Source organism: Akebia trifoliata, chromosome 4, assembly GCF_017979445.1.
Source record: "Akebia trifoliata isolate Shusen 1 chromosome 4, ASM1797944v1, whole genome shotgun sequence".
NCBI lineage: Eukaryota > Viridiplantae > Streptophyta > Magnoliopsida > Ranunculales > Lardizabalaceae > Akebia > Akebia trifoliata.
Genome location: NC_141378.1, coordinates 6030870 through 6051854, shown reverse-complemented (window position 1 = coordinate 6051854; position 20985 = coordinate 6030870). Strand labels below are relative to the sequence as shown.

The window sequence follows — 20985 nt, the reverse complement described above, 5'->3', positions numbered from 1 at the left end:
CACCTTGAATATCCCCATCTGCCATCTCATTATAAGCTTTAAATACATTTTTCAAACTTCTCACTTTCTTACAAACTTGTTTCTTTTTTACTTTTTGATAGAATGTATAGGGTACTCCTATGAAGCATGGATAAATATGCACCCTATTTGCAATGAACTTTCGATGTATATTTGATCGACCCATTTATTAATTGAGACCAGTTAATAGTGTATGGGAACTATAGCCCTGCTTATGGACATTTTGTGGATGAAATTTACGAGTTACGAAAGGATAAAACTTGTGTGGCTTCTTCCTTTTGAATGTCTTTTGTTTCTTGCGCCTAAAAATATTCAAGTGATCAAATCAATGGTAAATTTGATAGTATTTTGAAAAAAGGAAATTATGTACAAAAGTCAATCTAAAATTTCACAGAATCTTAGATTGGTAAATCATAGAACATCGTGTATATTGAAGGTTTTCTTAAAGTGGGTACCTTTTTAAAAATTAGGAATGCTTGTAATGCATGCGACATCCTATGATTGGTCAATTTGGGATTTCACAATCTTTTCTATGCGCGAAAAAAAAAATCTCATCAAAGATACCCAATGTTTGCAATTTAATCGTTTCATAGATCTTGACTTTTACTCGCACAGAGATAAAATAGTTAAATTTCTAAATTTTGATCAATGAAAATCTTGGCCTACTCTCAACATAGAGCTGCTTCCTAATGCTTCTTGGCTTATTTATGATCATTGTAACATCCAATTGACCCATTGATTCGGACCAATGGTTCATTGGGACACCTCCTATACTTCAAATAGAGTGTCAACTGAACAAGAGATACCTATTAGGTGTGTTCGTGTTCTATACCATGTTTTCGTGTCCATGTTGGGCCACGTGTTCGCGTTCTATGCGTTGGGAGCACCATCTTATATACTCCTAGTTGAGTATTATAACTTCTCTTTGTTTTACATCCTTTCTAATTATCTAACTTTGTTACTAGGGTTTGGATGTGGAAGCCAAGGAGAGAATAGGGGCTTCTGTTGACTTTTCAAGTGGTGGTGGGAGAGAAGAGGCTTCTATTCTCATGTTGAGGTTTGGGTCGTAAGCAATAACCCTTGATCCGTGCTACAATACGCTCTCTTGCATGTGCGCATTAAAACAGTAAGATATGTTAAGTTGTGATAATTTAATGTGCAAACTTCCATTCTTGACTCTCGAACGCTTCTTTGCTCATTCGTAAGGCCCAAAATAAAATAAAAAACTCAGTTGTCAGTCTCTACATCTCACCTGGAACTCTGGAATTGACTCTACATAAGTGTAATGACAAAAGTATCCCTCGAAAACTCTCTCATATTTATAAGAGAGATTGTATTGTCAGCCCAACTTTTACTTATTACACCCCACCTATATTAAAATATAAAAATAAAAAATTTAATATGGTGATAGTAGCACTCTCACCTTAAGAAAGAACATTAGGTCTGATATTTTCCTCTTTTTATAGTGAAAAGAAAGTAAAGAACACAAAATCAACATTAAGTTGTCGAAGTAGATGATTCTCATTGGTTCATGTTCTCTCTGATGGATATTGTGGGTATTGGTATTTCGTTTTTATCTTGTAAAAATTTTATTAGCATATTAAGAGAAATTTTGATGTGAAAATGTTAGTTCTCATTTTAAATAGAGTGGGTAAGATTTTTAATGTAATATGATATATAATTTAAATTATATGAGTGTCATAAGTAAAAGTTGGGGTGTCAATGGAAGTTCTCTATTTATAAATACAGTATAAATATAAGGAGGTTTTTACAATTTAAAAAACCTTCGCTATCTAAGCGTGCCCATAACAAACTTGTCGTTGTCAAACGTCATCGGGCATAAGCTGAACGAATGGATCACCTGTTTTGAGGAAGTAAGTATATTATACAATGTATCTCAGGTGCAGCATCTTCACTGTGCTGAGACACGTGGCTTATAAATTTGTTTATCTAAAATGGTTCAAACTGTCGACATGGTGATACTTCGACCTTTCATGGAATAATGCATGGTGGGGCTGTCGAGGGATCGGATATTCAACTCAAAATCCCATCATTTTCTATCTAAAAACTTTTGGACCGATGATTTGGACTTCTAATGGAGACTTGATCTAATAATATAATTATATTAAGAGTCATTCTAAACTGACTCCCTTCGATATTGTGCTGACATGGCAGTGTGCAAAGAACTATAGATTTTTTTTTCTTCTAGATTTTCAAATCCCTAACTTTATTTCATAGTATCTTGATTATAACGTTCTTGGGAATACTAACAAGCATCAATCTTAATTTGAAATTCTTATACCACAAATTCTACATTGAGGCTAGGTGTCGAATTAGTTTAACAATCGAACTATAAATTAAGTCAATTTATTTAGTCCTAAGTCACAATGTCGCATCGATCATTTTGCATTGGCGTTCTATTCATTCAAAATATGCATTCATTAGTAGTTTATAATTGGGATCCCATCTACAGACCCTGTACTAGTGAAATAAAGTTGTTTGCTCCAAGACTCGATCGTTAACTCTGTAGATTAGTTTAATGATTTTTTTTGTGTGGTCAAGAGTCATAGTTATCCTTGGCTTGATGCAATTTATCATGTCCGTAGTGTCTATGAATCAACAAGTGTTGGGTGTAGTAACTTCCTCCAAAATGGATAAGGTCTTGGGCTCAAACCCCCTCATTGTCTACCCTCAAAGATTTTATCTTGACTAACTTGATGTATGTAGGGTAATGCATGTACCCAAGGGATTCGGGTGAGATATGGTGCTCTAAGAGGCCAGTTGCCTTTCCTTGCTAGTCGAGCCTACAAGTCATGGGACACTCATTAAAAATATATATAGGGGACGGTTCAGCAACCCTAAAGTTTGCCAAGTTTGGTGCCAAACATTTTTCAAAATATGGGTTAGAAGCTTTGGAATGAACTGATTTTTTGTGAGGATGATCTCTATGATAAGGAGATCATCCTCACCAAAAATCAGTCTATTCCAAAACTTCTAACCCCATCAAAAGTAATTTACAAAAATTGGACGGTCCATGATTTTGCAACTTGTAAACTAGGCTTAGAAGTTTCAAAATGAGCTGATTTTTTGTGAGGATGATCTCTTCACCGTAGAATCATCCTTACAAAAAATCAGTCTATTCCAAAACTTCTAACCCCATCAAAAGTGATTTACAAAAAATGTTTGACACAAAACTTGATAAACTTTAGGACTACTGAACCGCTCCCATATATATATATATATTATATATATATATATGAGTAGCGTTCAATGGCCAACAGTTTGGCAAACATTTTGGCAAACACATTTTTCAAAACATGGGTTAGAGGTCTTGGAATGGGCTGATTTTTGGTGAGGATGATCTCTATGGTGAGGAGATCATCATCACCAAAAATCAGCCCATTCCAAAACTTCTAACCTCATCAAAAATGGTTTACAAAAAATGGACGGTTCACGATTTTTCAACTTGTAAAATGGGGCTAGAAGTTTTGGAATGAGCTGATTTTTGGTGAGGATCATCTCCTCACCGTAGAGATCATCCTCACCAAAAATCAGCCCATTCCAAGACCTCTAACCCATGTTTTGAAAAAGTGTTTGCCAAAATGTTTGCCAAACTGTTGGCCACGGATAGGGACCCTATATATATATAGTCAAGATTTGTAGACACATAAAGCTACAACGTGAGGATGATCTCTATGATGAGGGAATCATTCTTGCAAAAAAAAAAAAAAGTTCAACCCATTCCAAAACTTCTAATCTCATCATAAGTGGTATACAAAAAATGGACGGTCTAGAATTTTTCAACTTGTAAACATAGGGCTGAAAGTTTCAGAATAGGCTGATTTTTGATGAAGACGATCTCCTCACCATAAAGATGATCCTCACAAAAAATCAGCCAACTTAAAATAGGGTTAAAGATTCCAAAACACCAAATTTAAATTAGATCTGGATATATATTAAAGTTATTATCGGATCAGTACCAATACATATCAATCCAATCCAAACCAGACCTGATCTCCATTGCCTATCCTTTAGAACATTACTGAAAAGCCAGACACAAGGCAGAAACTTAAACTTCTTAGTCGAAACTTAAAACTCCATTACAATATCGGGTTCTTATCCCATACATCTCAAGTACATTTAGAGTTCGTACGAGCATGGTTGACTGTCAAACAACCAGATCTAATATAAAAATTAATTACGCGATTTAAATGTTGAAAGCTCATAGGGGTATTTTCGTCAATCTACCAATATATATTAAAGATTTAGAGTCTTGATTGAAGTTTAACCGTCAAGGGAAGATAAGTTCCTTTGTAGGTCCCACAGTTGGGTGGTTAGGCCATTTTGTGAAGTCAAGTAACAGTAATAAACAAGAAAATTTCTGCTCACTATCAAATTTGCTGTACTTGCTACCTATTTCCCATTCCCAATAAAAAAATGACACGTATGGAAGAAAGAAAAAGCCATTGGAAAGAAAAGGGAAAATTGAAATATCTTTTTCTTATTATACACATGTCACTCTGTTATTGGATGATAGTGGTGATTTTCATCAGGCCTTCTTCATCCATTACTACAATTACAACTATCACTCCATGCATCCATGTTTTTAAAATGTAAATATTCCTGGCTACGCCATCATTATTGGAGTCTTACCTTAAAGATTTAGAGTCACTATTGCAATCAAGCTAAAAATATCATTTTTACACATAAGAATTATCAACTTTACTGATTAAAAAAAAATATTTCACTTCGTTCACAACATGAAAACTGCAAAATTCGATGGGCCAAAACCCACGAACTTTAGAAAATGAATTTCGATGACCTAAAGTTGTTGAAATTTTTTATGTTTATCAAATTTGACGGCTTAGAGTTGTCAAATTTCTCCCATCCTCCATTAATTTTGACTGTTTAAACCCATATATCGAGAAAACAAAAAACCAAAATGAAAAAGTCAACATCTTAGTTCGTCAAATTTTACGAAATTCGATGACTCCAGGCAGTCGACTCGAAAATCGATGACTATAGCTTTAATCAAGGACTTTTGTTCTAGTAAGGATGTGATTCGATTAGATAATTTATCAGATCGGTTTTAGATCTACTATCCATGATCAAAATAGGGCTTGATCCTTGAAGCATATAAATAATGTGTTTATTTAAATTCTATTTAGATATATGTTGTATTTTATATATACATTGATTAATTCACCTACTAAGGGTTAACTGAGATTGTAAGGACGATTAGATATACTCCACAGGTTACACCTTTAAATCTCAATATGCCCCACCACGTAAAGTGGTTTATTTAACTGTTGTCACGTCCAGGTGAATGGTTCGTGCGGCCCCCCAAAGCGATATATATATACATACATTTATTAAATTGAATCAAAATTGATAGGGAACGAATCAAAAATATTGTTTTTCGATTGGAACGTGTCAAATCCAAAACAATACATACAGATCAGATTAGGTCCGAGTCTGATAAACTTCTTATAAGATCTCTACCAATTTGAGACCGATCCATTGACATCCCTACGATCAATAATTGTACACAACACAGCACTGTCACTAGATCTATTCTCGATCTCTTAAAATTCAGCAACCAAGGAAATAAACAAACGAATTCTTGCTAACTTGGAGGATTTGACATTTCGCCAAGTTAATACCCTACCAAATAAATAAATATCCGGATTTGTTAGCTGTAACCATCTTTATTACTTTCATTTCCTAAATATCTTGCCATATAGACGTTTATATTGATGATGATGAAAAATACAAATGGAAGAGACACGAAGAAAATATCTTTATTGATGATAGATATTTTCGCTTTCAAATGAAGATAGAAAATCATGTCCAAGATTGATCAAGTCTGTAACCTCCATGTGTTAGCTAAAGGGTTGGTTTTGATGGACAATCTAAGATACTTGTTGATTGCCTTGTCTTTCTTCTTAGAAGCTCTTGTGCCTCTCCACTCATTGCCAATTGGTATTGAGTTGGGCCCCCAAATTTATTGTGGTATCAGACTGCGTCATTCTCCCCTCCACGTCACTCAGTTCAAATCTCCATATGCTTTGGCCCAGTCAAGCCCACACGTGCAGGGGCACCCATGTTGAGTTTAATCTCACATCGGACACTCATTGCCTCTCCACTCCTTACCAATTTATTTTGAGTTGGACCCCAAATTTATCAATAATAGTTCGGGGGAGTCGATAAGTTAATTCCTGTATGTGGATGTCTATTTGCGAGGCTTCCTATGTAACGAGGCATTTATAGATGCTATAGGGAAACTTCATAAGAAGGTATCTTACAAAATACTTTGAAGATGGTCCCAAAATGAAAATAGGCGTCATGGAAATCTTATCAAACTCATCTTCAACATCAAATGAGAGTTTTATCCATGGAAAATTATTTTGAATAAGGTACCACATTCTTAGATCATAGAAAATATGAAAGGGAATTTAATTTAAATTATTTTATAAGTTTATGGAACCCTAAGATAACAAACCTAGGATATATTGGTTACATGCATGTGAAGATTTTTTTTTATTTATAGAGTTACAAAATCCGATATGAACTTTTCAAAAATTAGAGAACTGGATATGAAAATAAAAAAGAAACAAAGGGTATATATATAAAGGATAAAGCGGGAATTCACCCTTTTTTTTTTTTTTTTGTTTAAAAAACAATGAAATCCAACCCTAATTTTAATGGGTATGCAACTCTTGACTCAAGCATTCGTTTGTCTATTATTTATTTATTTATTTATTATAATTATTATTATTATGAGTAATGATATTCTAACTCTCCCATGTGGCATACTCAAAATACTCTCTTGACCTGCGTCCAAGGTTCAAGTCACGGGAAGGCCGTTGTGGAGAGTTTTTTTTATTATTATTAAAGGGACTTCTCTATGGTATGAGGTATGGAAGGGGTTCTCAAAAAAAAAAAAAAAAAAAGAGGGGAAAAAGGGACTCCTCTATAGTATGAGGATATGGAGAGGGTACGCAAAAAAAAAAAGAGGGCTAGTCATGGTATGGGATATGGAAGGGGTCCGTCTCACCGTAATTGGTCTGGGAAGGGGCGACTTGATACTTGGAAAGAAGGCCAAGGGGCTGGGGGACTCGTCATAACGTGAGCCAACAAGGGCATCGGCCTTGAATCGTGGGGGCATGTTACCATCCTTAGATTAAGACTTAAACTTTCTGCTCCATTGACGCCCAGGTATTTTTGGTGCATTGGCTTGGGTCTTATCAGATTTTGATGACTAATTTTAAGAGATATAATATATATATTCTTGTGGAAGTCTGTATCGTGGGGCTTCCCACCTAACAAGATATATTTATGGATGCTATAGCGAAGATATCTTCCAAAAATCTATAAAGATGGTCCCAAAAGAAAAATAGATGTCATGGAAGGGCTGTCAATGTGAAATGTGAGTAATCAATGGAACAATTATTTTGAATGAGGTATCTCATTCTTTGACTGGTATTACATCATATAACTCATGAAAATGAATTTAATATAAATTATTTTAAAATTTGGTCTATCCCGAAAATAGCAAGACATTTGGGTCTAAGTCTACCAGTTTCTTTTAAAAGAGAATTACAAAAAGGGATAGACATGAACTTTTCATAAATTATCTGATTAATTCGCTGATTTTTCTGTTTAAAAGTGACCATTGGTAATAATGGAACAATTCTGTTCGTAGGAACAAAGAGAAGCAGATCTATTCTATACCCGATAAGTATCAATACGCAATGGGGGGATTGGTCCCATTTTCTATGAACGAATGCATAGATACTTGTTCATCATTCGAACAGCCCGACCCATTCGTCAGAATTTTCCTTTATTCATTTCGTATTCCTCTATGAACTTTCCAATCTATGGATAAGATCCGATAAACGGCAATACTATGAAAACAATAAACCCATTGTTACGTTTCCACATCAAAGTGATGTATAGTACTTAACACGCCTTTTTCTTTCCCTTAATGCCTATTGGTGTTCCAAAAGTACCTTTTCGGCTTCCTGGAGATGACGATGCAGTTTGGATTGACGTATAGTGCGACTTGTCAGACATCAAAACTGACCCTAATTCTAATTTTAGTTTGGCTATTATCATATATCATTTTAGGATTGCTCGAAAAGATCTCTCATTGGAACAACAATGCAATTTAACCATTCTTATTGTTGCTTCTCAAGGTTATTTTAGTAATAATATTATTTGCAAAAATTCCTAATTGTTCACTTTAGTTTCAAGTCCAAAAGAAGCAAGAGAACTCTTTGTATTTCATACGAATTTAAATAGGTTTTGAAAAATCCAATCATACCACAGAGAACCATAGATGGCTGTACGGCTCGTTATTAATCAATAGTATTCAAACAACAATAAGGTGTTGATTTCATCGATACATGATCTTAATAATACTTCTCTTAATAATGAATCTAATTAAATGTATATATAATTAGACAATAGTAATGATTCAGAGATGGTTTCTGCATATAGATGACAAACCACATATTAATGTGTGACCTTAATAGCAAAACTCTCTCTTCACATGAATCCTTTTGATTCCAATTTTTCCTTATATTTGTCCAAACAAAACCCATTATCCAGGGATTCTTGAGAAGGATTTAACAATCCTTCAAAGAAAGTAAAACAACATATTTTTATTATCACCTATAGTATGGAATCTGTTCAAGGACTCTTGAAGGTGTTTCTTGCTAACAATTCTCAGAAAGCAAAATAAAGAAAAAGAAGAAATCGCTTCTATCAACTTTCCCTCTTTTATCTTTGTGTATCTCAAACAAAATATAATTATGGGGTGGGGGCAATTATGCCCTCTGTGTTAAACTTGGCTTCTCACTTGCATCAAGCAAAATTACATAAAATAAACTCAAGCCTCATGGGAAGGGGAAAAGGGGTCTCTCACCTCAATGACCACCTTTTCCTTGACACAAAAATACATTTTCGACTAAAGTTTCTATAGAAAAATCGCCAACTTTACAAAAATCTTCCCCTGAAGTTGGATTTAATAATTAAAATGGATCCATTGATTGACAAATCTGTCAGCCACTTGCCACATCTTCCTCACTGTCGTCACTCTGATCACTGCATTTCCACATTCAGGTTAAAAAACTAAGCAACCAACATTTTAAAAGGCAAACATAAACTTCAGAAAATACAAACTTTCCTACTAATTACCTTTTTTTTCCCTTCGAAGAACTTATACTATCTTGAAAAAAGGTAATAAAGACAATAAAGTTACCTTAGCCAACATAGTTTTATAATTAGTCCTACAATCATCTAAAACCATCTTCCGTATTTAACTAACAAAGCCCTTGTACAACTGACCATTTTCCATTAATAATCGGATAGTAGTTGCGATCAAAGACACGTGGATCACAAAAATATTTCTACCAAATATACTGTACTAACAGTATATATTAATATTATATTTGATAGAAGCTCTCAGATTAGAAATAAATACTGAATCATGGACATACATGAATTATGGAATTGTCAATTACAGAGAAATGAAAGAACAAAAACCCAAGAGGAAATAAACGAATGCTGCAACCATAGTCACAAAGTCGGAGTATGGGAATAAAAATCGGCAAAGGAAAACTTCAGAAAAAACATTAAAAACAGAAAAAAAAAAAACAAACAAACAAACAAACAAAATGATGAAAATAAAAAATAAATAAAAGTTATGAAAAAATATATATCTAATGAAAATTCATAAAATCAATATATTGTCATCAAATCCCATATTTTTACATTTATGAATTGCCAAATTCTATTATGTATCAAATCCCACATTTTAAAAGAGAGAAAATGTTTAAAATTGTCCATGTGAAAAAATTGGGAAAAAGTAGGAAAACATGGCGACTTTTGTTACAAATGAAAAAGTCTTGTTTTTCTTATCGTTTTAATCGTCAGGGATGCAAGTCGAGTTTTAAACGCGACTTTTTAAAAAAATCGCTGAATTTTTTTTTTTAACCATGGCTGCAACAAAGTCTGTAATGCCAGTCCGACTCTGGTGGATAAGGATGTTTATCCTGTTGAGAGGAATTAACACAACTAAAGTAACTGGTATATCAAGTTCACCCCATCACCCTTTTTAATGTTTTAATAATATTTTTCCAAACTTCTCAAAATAGTGTATTTTTATGGAACTTTTCCACGTCAAATAGCCTTCTCAAAAATTAGTTTAGTACCTTGTGAATCTATATGATTAGTAGGCTGCCACTTTCGACAAAAACGCAAAAACCATATGAACAGAATCTCTCAAACCATGCTTAAATTGACTCGTGTAATTTGCTATACCCACTCTTCCAAATGCAAGTCCATGATTAGTTTTAGTTTGCATGGTCCGTGTCAATTTCAAGCTACAGACAATTCAAGTGGGCTGCCCTTAAACAACCCATCTGTGAGTTGAATGGAAAGCACTCATAATATAGACACAGGGAAATCAGAGTTATTAATCAGAGCAAAACAAGAAAGACAATTATGAATATTTGTCTAGAGTGATAATCCTTCACATTTAAGGGAAAAAGCTTTGTAACCCCCAATGGCACTGAAATATGAGAGGCAACAACAAGAAACAAATGACCCACATGGAAGATCTTCAAGTCAAAAAATCATCTCCATGTGAAGATCCATGAAGTTGGCTTTAACCATGACCATTGGCCATAGTTTGTCTTTTCTCTCTCCTTTTTATAGACATAAAAATTTGGCAATTTGAAAGAATTTGATTGATGTCACAATTAGCAACATCTTCATTGTGATTGTTCAGGTAAATGAAGTTCAAGAATGGTCCATCAATTCAACATAGAAAATTGATGAACATGTTTTTTGGTAGTAAAAAGGGTATGAGACATAACACCGCTTATATACAAGTAAAAGTGTTCAGTCCCCAAACAAGCATGAAGAATTCCCCATGTCTTCCCCATGACAGTTAAAACATGTCAAACTAAATGTTATCAAATGCCAGTCAATAGAGTTTGTAAACTAATGACGACATACCTGTTTTCAGAAAGTTTTGACAGTCGCCTGGCATCCAAGCCTGTGATAAATTTTTGCGCAGCCTGGACATTTTCCGTACCTATCAAGACATTGGTTTATACAATTATAGTTAGCCAATTTCTTTCTCCCAGAACCAAGAAGACCAAAACAATGGCTCTTCTCAATAGGTCAAGACAATCACAGAAGGCACAGTTCGTAAAATAAAATAAAAAGTAAAACACAGGAGGAGAGAGAGAGATACCTTTTGTCAATTGGAATACATGCAGAGCACATCGTTCAGCAGCAAGGCGAACAGGTGTGTTTCCATCCTTCAAACATTCAGCCAATGCTGGGCCCAAATTCGAAAGATAGGCCGTAATGGCTGAAGGATTCGCCTGGCACAAAATTTTGTTTGCTCAAATCTCATGTGAAAACTATGTCATGAAGTTTAGAATTCCAAATACATAGGTTCTAATATGAAAGTTACTGCCAAACGGGGAAAAAAGGTTCCTACGTGAAAGGCAGAAATGCCAATGTATGATTACCTTTGCAACAGCTTTCAGGCCAGATAATGCCCTCCTTCTGACTTCACTGCTGTCATCCTGCAAAGCTGATATCAAAAATGGAAAAAGCTCCACTTGAACAGAAGTGTTCAAGGCCTCCTTTTTAGTTTGATGAAGTAGAAGCCTTCCTAATGCCTTCGTTGCAGTTTCACGAATAGGGAACTGTTCCAGGAAGAGTGAAGTTTTTTAAAGTTTGATTTTGTTTACAGAATTAGTCAAAAATCTAAACGTGGTATAACCAACACATGGAATTCTAAATATTATACCTTATCATCTTCAAGAGTATCTTTAAGGTGACCTATAATAGATGGAAACACTGGAGACACGCAAATCACCGAAGGATTGTGCCTAAGCATGGAAGAGACTGTAAGGACAGAGCCATGTCTAACAGCCCACGATGGAGATGACATTGAATTTGATAGCATCTGCAGAAGGTCACTGATCTCACTGTCGTCCATGTACTGTGATGACAGTAGAGATAAAGTTAGGGGAAAATAACAAAAAAGAAATTTGGAATCAAAACAGTATTTGTGTGCACATTTACAAGATTAATGTATACAGTTATAGCTACGAAAAATCCATCATCAAAATAAAGTAAGAAAGAAAACGAAAAGATACTCCTTTTACGAATAGCACCAACATCTGACCTGTGACATGGTGCCCAATACTCTTGCAGCAGAACTTCTAACTTGATCATCATCAAGATGAATTGTGTCTTTAAGGAGAATGACTACACGGGATCTAATGGCAGCACTCACGCTCTTCCCCGCATGCTTTAGTACACCATTCAAACCAGTCAACACAGCCTCCCTGACTCCACCCTCCGATACCTAGGTGGAGGTTCAATTTAAGCAGTGAGTGATACATTGTTCTGGGTTTCGAACTCAGAAAAAAAAAAAAGTAAAGATAGGAGGAATCACCTGCAAAGAGACAAGGAGGTCGCTAACTAAAGGATCAACCCGAGTACTGAGAGCACTAAGCTTTCCAAGTGCAAGAGCAGCGCTCGAACGAACCGTCCTGCAACAACACAAAATTTAATAAGTAACCAATAAAGGATCAATCCTTGGCTTGATGCGATTTATCATGTTCGCAGTGTCTATAAATCAACTAGTGTTGGGTGTAGTGGCTTCCTCCAAAAAGCGAAAGGTCTTGAGTTCAAACCCCTCGTTGGCTACCCTTAAAGATTTTATCCCAACTTACTAGATGTGTGTAGGGTAACGCATTTACCCAAGGGATTTGGGCGAGATGTGGTGCTCTAAGAGGCCAATTGCCTCTCCCTTTCTAGTCGGGCCAACGAGTCTGGGGACACCCATCAACAACAAAAAATAAAATATATATAGGGGGATGTTCGGAACCCTGCTATTTACCCTACGTTTTGCCCTACGTGTTTTGTCCTATATGGGTTAGAAGTTTTGGAATGGGCTAATTTTTGGTGAGGATGATCTCTATGGTGAGGAGGTCATCCTCACCAAAAATCGGCTCATTCCAAAACTTCTAACCCCATCAAAAATGGTTTGCAAAAAATGGACGGTCCACGATTCTTGAACTTGTAAACATGGGGCTTGAAGTTTCAGAATGGGCAGAGCAACCAAATTAAAGAATAAAAAGTAACATGGCCACAAAAATTACTGTTCCACAAGGTGGTGTTCAAAAAATGGCACGTAGCTGATACAATTTGCAAAAAAAGAACCCAGCAAATCTCACCTTGCATTATCTTGAAGACACTTAATAAATGTTGTCTGAAGCTGGGGAAGAAAGGGCTTGAGCGCCATCCCACCCTTGCTTATTAAGATGCATAATGTTGATAGAATGGCACTCTTCACCTGCCAAGGGAACCGATCACCTATGATCCGAATGAGTGGCCTGTAATAGAAACCATGAAATTAGAAAAGCTCACCATCATAACCTAAAGGAAAAAAGGAATCATGATGTTCATGCATAGCAAACTTTTTAATTGAGATTGGATTAATTCAAAGCTAGGTTAATCTGAGCAATCAGGGACCCCCAAGGATCCAGATCCGATACCAATCCGAAGTACATTATTCTTGAAACACATATTACTTTTCGCCAACATCATTTAAGAATGAAGTAACACATTTGGCTCCCCATTCAAGTGTCTAATTCCTTCTCAAACTACCATAGCTCAAAGCTTTGGATGGCTTTCTAGAATCCAAAACCAAGAAGATAGTGGTAAAATATATCTAGATGCTACATTTCCGGGATGGTATTCATTATAACAAGACATTGTTGTTTCTGCAACGAAAATCTGGCACTCTCAGCGAAAATTATAGTGGGTTCACTCTTGTAGCCAGACTGCAGGATTCACCATACTTAATCCCTATTCTGGTACTAGAGGAAAATAGGTCTACACATAGCGACTTACAGTAACACAAAACAACTAGAACCCTACAGGAAAATTATATTCAAACCGCATTAATAGAAAGATTTAAAAGCATAATATTGAATTTTGACATCTTTCTAGGAGATATAGAGAAATAATTACATTTCAACAAGGTCCAACAAAAAATTTAACCGACAGTACCTTTACGTATATATTTGGGTGGAAATCCCTATTCATTTCGCAAAATATTTCGTATGAAAAATGAATTTCAACCGAAACAAATAAAAAATTTATATATGAATGTGCCAAATTTCAGAGGAAATATTTTGATGAACGGCAAACTTCTACTAAATATTCATTTAAGTATAAACATACAGTATTCTACTTCTAATTAGTAAGATATATTAATAACCTTTTCATATGTATTTAAAAGATCAAAAAATATATGACAATGTGAGCAGACAGTAGATAATAGTTTGTTCATATAAGAAAGTGATTTACATTTAAAGTATTTGTAGTTAATGCAACATTATTGTTCTTATTTCCATAATGCATAAAATTGTTCTAGATGACAGATTCTTAGATAGTTATGTCAATATGTAGCAAAACACTACTGAAAGCTTAGTATACTTTCATGTTTGTTTTATCATTTCTTAACCTTTCAATGAAAGCTTCCTCAACATTTCCATCATTTCATAATATTTCTATCATTTACGAAAAATTGTATTATTTTCCACACTATTTGAAATATTTCCATTTCCAGGATGACCAAAATAAACATCAAAATCAGAATTTAATACCCTGCTTAGGAGTTGACATCATCAATTGAAACAGTTTGTTGATAGTTTGAAAATATGCAGAGAAAACCAGGGTTTAAATCATTTCCACTGCATGATGTTTTCGTTATGTCCACGCAAATAAGAAAGATGTTACTAGGGGAATACAAGGTCTCAAGTAGCATTCAGAATGAATGAAAATCTAAGAATAACAACAATCTGAGGATCCTATATTCTTGCTTAGCAGAAAAAAAGGATCAGATATTCAACCAAAAATGTGACCCCCTATTTTACCTTGTATTAGAGGATTTAATTGAATCGTAAGATTGATATTGTGAATTAAAAAATCACAAGAAGATTGTACTATTTTTCTCTAACAGACTAAACCCTAGAATTCAAGTCATTTGATTTTAATCACAAAATTCAACTCATAAATTATAAGAATTTACAAAAGAAATAACAGAAAGAAACCCATTATGCGTAGCTCTCAGAAGTAATGGTAATAATAGTAACTACTATTTAACTATTTCATAATTTTTGTTATTTTATTTTTCACACTCCCAGAAAGGACTGAAAATCATTTCGACCAACAGATCAAAAAAAAAAAAAAAGATCACCATAACAGAGTTTATGTGTACCAAACAATGGAATTATTTGAGGGGGGGGGGGGGGGGCATGTGTAAGATTGTGAAGATCATTTCAATCAAAATAACATCACCAAACATATCTACTAAACTTGTCCTTGTACATACCCTGTTATGGGAACCACAAACTCCTTCAAAGATTTCTCGCTAGTCACTTCAATTAATTCCCCCAAACCCTGTGCTGCTTGCTCCCTTAGTTCTGCTGAACCACTTATTAGACCCTGAAGGCACGTAGGGACATCATAAATGAAACTTCACAGCTCAAAAATAAAATGCTTTGCAAGAAGAAAAAAAAAGTCTACATTCAACCAAAAAAAAATGTATTTAGAGGTGCAAAACCATGGGGTTCTTATACTGGCAGTGCTTAAAAGCCAATCAGAGACACCTATCAAAAAAATAAACAACCAGAGAACAATTCCCAATAATTCCTAAAAGAATCTAGCTCAGAAGAAGGCTCGTAGAAATGATGTGATGTGACAGAAGAAGTTCTCAGTATAACCACCTGTAATTTCAATTCACTCTACCATGAAGAAAAACAGGTAGCCCGTGCAAATAGAACTCAATCTTTTTTTTGGAAAGAAAAGAACAGAAAAGGAAAAAAAATGCAAAAATTAATAATAATAATAATAATAATAACATGAAAGGCGAACATATTATCATAGGTCAAAAACAACAAGAATAATTCCATGGACAAATTTACCATCAATTTCCAAAATAGCATTGATTCTGTTTGTGGTAATGACAAAATAGTAGAACATATACATGTGTTATCAAGAAAAGATCAATTATTCACAGCTTATAAACTTAAAATTTGCAGCAGCAAATTATTTTAAGAAATACCTGAAGAAAGATTGGAAGTAATGGTTGAAGAGCTTTCGGAAGGCAGAACCCAGGTATAAGAACAGGTCCTCCCTGAAATAGTAAAAAATTTTGGTTGACAAAAGAATTCAGCTATTACAACAGAAAAGACCAGGACACAACATTTAGTTTCAGCACATAAATAGGCGATTCTAATGAGTAATGACAGCATATCCTATGGAGCAAGACTAACATAAAATGTGAAATTGGAATTAATGTACCTTTCTTTTTCTACGCTCTTTATCTCTAGATGTAGATACAGCATCACGGACTAGTTTTATATATGAAGACAGTACTTCCTTGGGAACTGAGCCAATAACCCTTGACAAAGCTTCCCAAGCAACCTGTTGAATAGAAGAAAATCTTAAAGATACAGAAGGAAAAGTAAATTCAAATCCGATTTACGTGATGATGGTTATACCGCAACAGTAGCTGAATCTGAATCACTTAGCAAAACAATTAGGGTGGAGATCATGTCTGGGGCTTCATCGACTAAATACAATTTGCTGTTTTTGAAGAAGTATCCTATTAGATAGGAAGAACCCATTCTGACTAAAGCCTGAAAAAAAGGAGTAGCTGAATTAGATAAAAACCAAGAGAGAGAGAGTGTGTGTGTGTGTGGGTGTGGCTGGCTGGGTGAGAGTAGAGAGAGAGAGAGAACCTGGTTATCACTGACGCCTTTAAGAAGCTCTGATAACAAAGAGTCAACACCCTCCTCATCAATGACCAATACGACCGTTTCTGCAGCCTTCTTTGCCAAATCTTGAACATCCTAATTTTTTCAGCATGCAATAGATATATTGAGAGTTTGAAACATAAAAGGACATATATTTAAACTACAAAACAGAGATAAATAAAACAGCCAGGAAAAAGAATTGAAAATAAAATACGTATGATGTTAGTGATGTACAATGCTCACACATGAAATATATGTATACATATTATCATATCACAGCATACAGTACAATACATTATTATAAAGAAAAAGTTGGTAAATTAATGTATTATATCATATCATACTACAATATATTATATTATGGTAAATGTCCACATGCACAAATCACCATATATGTTTAAACCATGCTCATGTGGGACTTTTTCTTTCACATTCCAATATGCTTGCTCCCCTAAAAATTTCAACCAGACTTTCAAAGAGTAGATTGTCGGATGGACAACAAAAGGAGTTATTTGTACCCAAATCCAGAAAACAAGAAAATATCAATAAGATAAATAATGGAGCAGGTAACAATAGCGAAAAAGAATTTCCTAGCACAAATGTAGAATTCAGCAAGAAAGATAGGACACGGTATGCCATCCAAATCTAGAATCGGTAAAAGATAATGACAATCACAACCTTCATAACATGAATAATAATATTAAGACAATGACAATCAGGCTTTCTTTGATCAATTAAGATCCTGTGACTATTAGAAAAGCTTAAAAAGCAACATGGTACAAGAAATGTAATTGGAAAAAGAATGACACATCAAAAAAAACCGGGTATAATTTACTTACAGTGTCACCGTCACCCATAGCAGATAGTAAAGCTGGAAGAATTGTCCCAAGGTGGAAGTTAAGACCAGGTCCCGCAACCTCTGCTAAGGCTCCCAAAGCATGTGCATTGAAGGCACTGGATGAATGACAAAAGCTTTAAACAAAACAGCATTTTTTCGAAATAGAATCTCTAAACAAGAAGTTCAGTACAAAGCACTTACGAGAGGGGGAAGTGGACTAGCTTGGGCAGGATATGAGGCAAAACAGCTGCAGTCCGGACACTAGCATTGACAAATGGTAACTTTAGCACCAACAAGAACTAAGTATGCACTTATAAAGTATGGCAGAAAATGTCCTACCTTAAGATTTGTTTGAGGCCATCAAGGGCAGTATCAGAGGTTTCATCATCTTCCAAAGCATGCAGAAGGGTTGGGACAATTTCATCAATTGCTTGCAATCCCGCACTCTGCGTTGTTAGATTTTATTATGTTCTATTTTTCATTCATAATTTGCAAATTAAACATATCTAAAGGGAAGAGAAACATAAATTAGAGCACCTTGTAAAGAGTGCTGAATGCCAAGCCAGCAGACTCACGAACCTCTGGTGTGCTGTTGACGGAAACATATGAACATCAAATGAGAACCCTTTTTCATATTGAAATGAATACATCAAGTTTAAGTAATCATGCAAAATATTAGAAAAGAATGAACAAACCTATCACAGAGGGCAGTCCTTATTGTAGGAATCAGCTCGTCCATGAAACTCAATAACTGGTTCTTACCAGCACTAGCCATCACTTCACTGAGACCAATGCATACCCCCTGCCAGACCATCATGAAGATGAATATAGGATTACAAATCAACTATGTATGCATGACAAAATATTTCAAAGGAGATATTTTGACAAAATATCAAATTTGACAGGAATATTCAACTTTTAGGGGGAAAAAAAAACTCTAAAATTTATAAAGATAACAAAAACTAATTTCCAGTAGAAGGGACTTTAAGTTATGCACAATATTCATTTACTAGCAGGAATAAATTATGGTTAGTCAGGTTCTATGTATCTTGTCATTCTTATGTATTCAACGCATACTAGGCAATGTGACATTATTATTCCAATTTACATGCAGAATATAGCTGTTTTTTGGGTAGTGATTATTGTGAACTCTCAAATTCCAGCACCCACATGTAGTGAAACGCTAGTGATCTTCATTTCCACACTCAAAATGGTTCTTATTGTGTTTCTGACGACTTACAAGTTTGTTTAAATGTCAATTCTAACATTTCTTATAGTTTCAATAATATTTCTGTCATTTCCAAGACATTTTCACCATTTCCAAGTAAACTGAATTATCCACACTGATCAAAATATTTCTATTTCCACACTGACAGAATAGTAGATGGAAAATTAGAACTCAATACTTTGCCAAAGAAAAGTTATTACCTTCCCAAAGGAGCCACCTAGCTTAGATGGTAAAGTCTATAGTGTTGCTACAATAGACCTGGGTTCAAAACCCACCCTTACAAGAGTTACAGGTCACATTAAAAGCAGGCTTACGGGGTGGGTGGCAACACTGAAAATTCCAAAGAAGGTGCCAGATAGCTTAATTGGTAAAGTATATGGGTCATGATACCATAGAACTGGGTTCAATTCTCTCATTACCAAGTTACTGACCTCATTAAAAACAGGTTTACTGATAAACAAAAAGTCATCACCTTCCTTAATTATAAAATCCGACATCAGGCTCACTTCCATATTGGATAAGGAAAAAAATTGAAATGTTTCTTTCAAAGATCCTTCCTCACACCATATATCCTCCCAAAAATAAACCATATTACTTCTCTTCACTTCCAATATAACACCCAAAACAAATTCCCCCCTGGTGTTCTAGATCCCTTTCCAAACCCAACATCCATTGCTAGACCTATGATTTCAACATTCCCAGGCTAGACTTCTACACCCATACTTTGCTAGAATCACTTTAGTCCACAGGCCCTCTTCCTCCTCTCCAAATCACCACAACCTGTTATCCAACAGCGCTTTATTCATGTTCAAGCTAGGCATCCTGATTACTTGGGAGAGGACACATTCTTAGCTAGAACTCCTTATGATTATTAACAAATGCAATCATTTTCTCAGTTCATAACTTACCACGCTCATGCAACACTAGAGGGGCACAATAAGAACATCCATTAAATAATTTTTCAGGGAGAAGAAATCTCACTTGTCTTCTGCTAGTATTAGGGTCTTTTAGCCCCTTAGATAAAATTGGGATAATTAAAGGCAGGACTCTTTCACCAAGCTTCCTCACAAGCTCACCCAGCGCTCTTCCTGCAACCTGAAAATTTATGGACAACACAAACAAAGTATTCAACAATAGTATAAATAATCAGTCCGACCAGAATCACAAAGAAAATAGAGAAACAAACCTGCCGCCTTTCAGCAGATGATGAAGCAAGAGAAGTGATCAGTGTACTCATCAATACTGGCATTATTTCCTTGAGAGTTTTCGGAGTGTTTGCCACTACAGTCTTCCACACGTGTAAAGCAGCCTGATAAAATTAATAGTAAAGAACAAATAAGCACATTAATGTGCATCCTCTATTTATAATTACTTCTGGAAAGTTGTGCAAAAGAAATATTTTTCAGGAAATTAACAGGAAAAGAAGTATTACCTGCCGTACTGATATGCTGACATCAGTACGAACCATATAAAGCGCAGCAAGGATTTCATTACGCTTTTCCCTTCCTAGTACCTCAATGATAGCACGACCCTGAGCTTCAGTACTGGCACCTTCATCATCACTACCACCCTCAAGAATTGCTTTTCCAGAAGTTCCAGCAACCTGAATGACACAAAATCCATTTCAAAGGACAGATAATGAAAAGGACTCCAAACATCACCATTGGAAAGGGCCTACCTTGAACAGGAGATCGCCCAAAAGTTCAACAGAACTTTGCCGAATACGCCAGTTGTCATTGAAAATACCATCCTCAACAGCAGGAAGGAGTAGAGGTAGAGACCTGATTTAACAAAGAAGAGAAAATGTCAAGAATCTCATCAACACCACATTAGTAAGAAGTTACTTCATCAAAATAAACCCTATTAAGTATGAGAATCATTAGAGCACAGACGTCGTTGCATAATGCTCCACTAAAACATGCCCAGCACTGAGAGCCGCATCACGTACAGACTCATTCTCATCAGCAAGTCCTGCGTGATCATAAGCTTAGTATCAACAGCATTTGACATCCAAATACCTACAAAGGCAAAAGTGCACT

General features: G+C 35.2%; 1 protein-coding gene across 2 annotated transcripts in view; it reads right to left on the bottom strand.

Annotated features, from left to right (window-relative positions):
* Nucleotides 1–8657: 8657 nt before the first annotated feature.
* ILA (putative protein kinase regulator ILITHYIA) overlaps nucleotides 8658–20985 on the bottom strand; it is a 35664-nt gene continuing 23336 nt past the window's right edge. For both annotated transcript variants that reach the window (XM_086438834.1, XM_086438835.1), the window contains exons 38-60: nucleotides 20839–20917; nucleotides 20625–20727; nucleotides 20379–20549; nucleotides 20133–20255; nucleotides 19928–20041; nucleotides 18414–18520; nucleotides 18256–18307; nucleotides 18058–18164; nucleotides 17920–17979; nucleotides 17720–17834; nucleotides 16866–16976; nucleotides 16626–16763; nucleotides 16426–16548; nucleotides 16187–16258; nucleotides 15455–15567; nucleotides 13290–13448; nucleotides 12506–12602; nucleotides 12233–12415; nucleotides 11852–12046; nucleotides 11568–11747; nucleotides 11285–11417; nucleotides 11044–11122; nucleotides 8658–9126 (exon numbers count right to left, since the gene is read on the bottom strand). In XM_086438834.1, the coding sequence (XP_086294960.1) occupies nucleotides 9084–9126; nucleotides 11044–11122; nucleotides 11285–11417; nucleotides 11568–11747; nucleotides 11852–12046; nucleotides 12233–12415; nucleotides 12506–12602; nucleotides 13290–13448; nucleotides 15455–15567; nucleotides 16187–16258; nucleotides 16426–16548; nucleotides 16626–16763; nucleotides 16866–16976; nucleotides 17720–17834; nucleotides 17920–17979; nucleotides 18058–18164; nucleotides 18256–18307; nucleotides 18414–18520; nucleotides 19928–20041; nucleotides 20133–20255; nucleotides 20379–20549; nucleotides 20625–20727; nucleotides 20839–20917 (2657 nt within the window). In that variant the 3' untranslated portion in view covers nucleotides 8658–9083. The remainder of the gene's footprint in view (nucleotides 9127–11043; nucleotides 11123–11284; nucleotides 11418–11567; nucleotides 11748–11851; nucleotides 12047–12232; nucleotides 12416–12505; nucleotides 12603–13289; nucleotides 13449–15454; nucleotides 15568–16186; nucleotides 16259–16425; nucleotides 16549–16625; nucleotides 16764–16865; nucleotides 16977–17719; nucleotides 17835–17919; nucleotides 17980–18057; nucleotides 18165–18255; nucleotides 18308–18413; nucleotides 18521–19927; nucleotides 20042–20132; nucleotides 20256–20378; nucleotides 20550–20624; nucleotides 20728–20838; nucleotides 20918–20985) is intronic.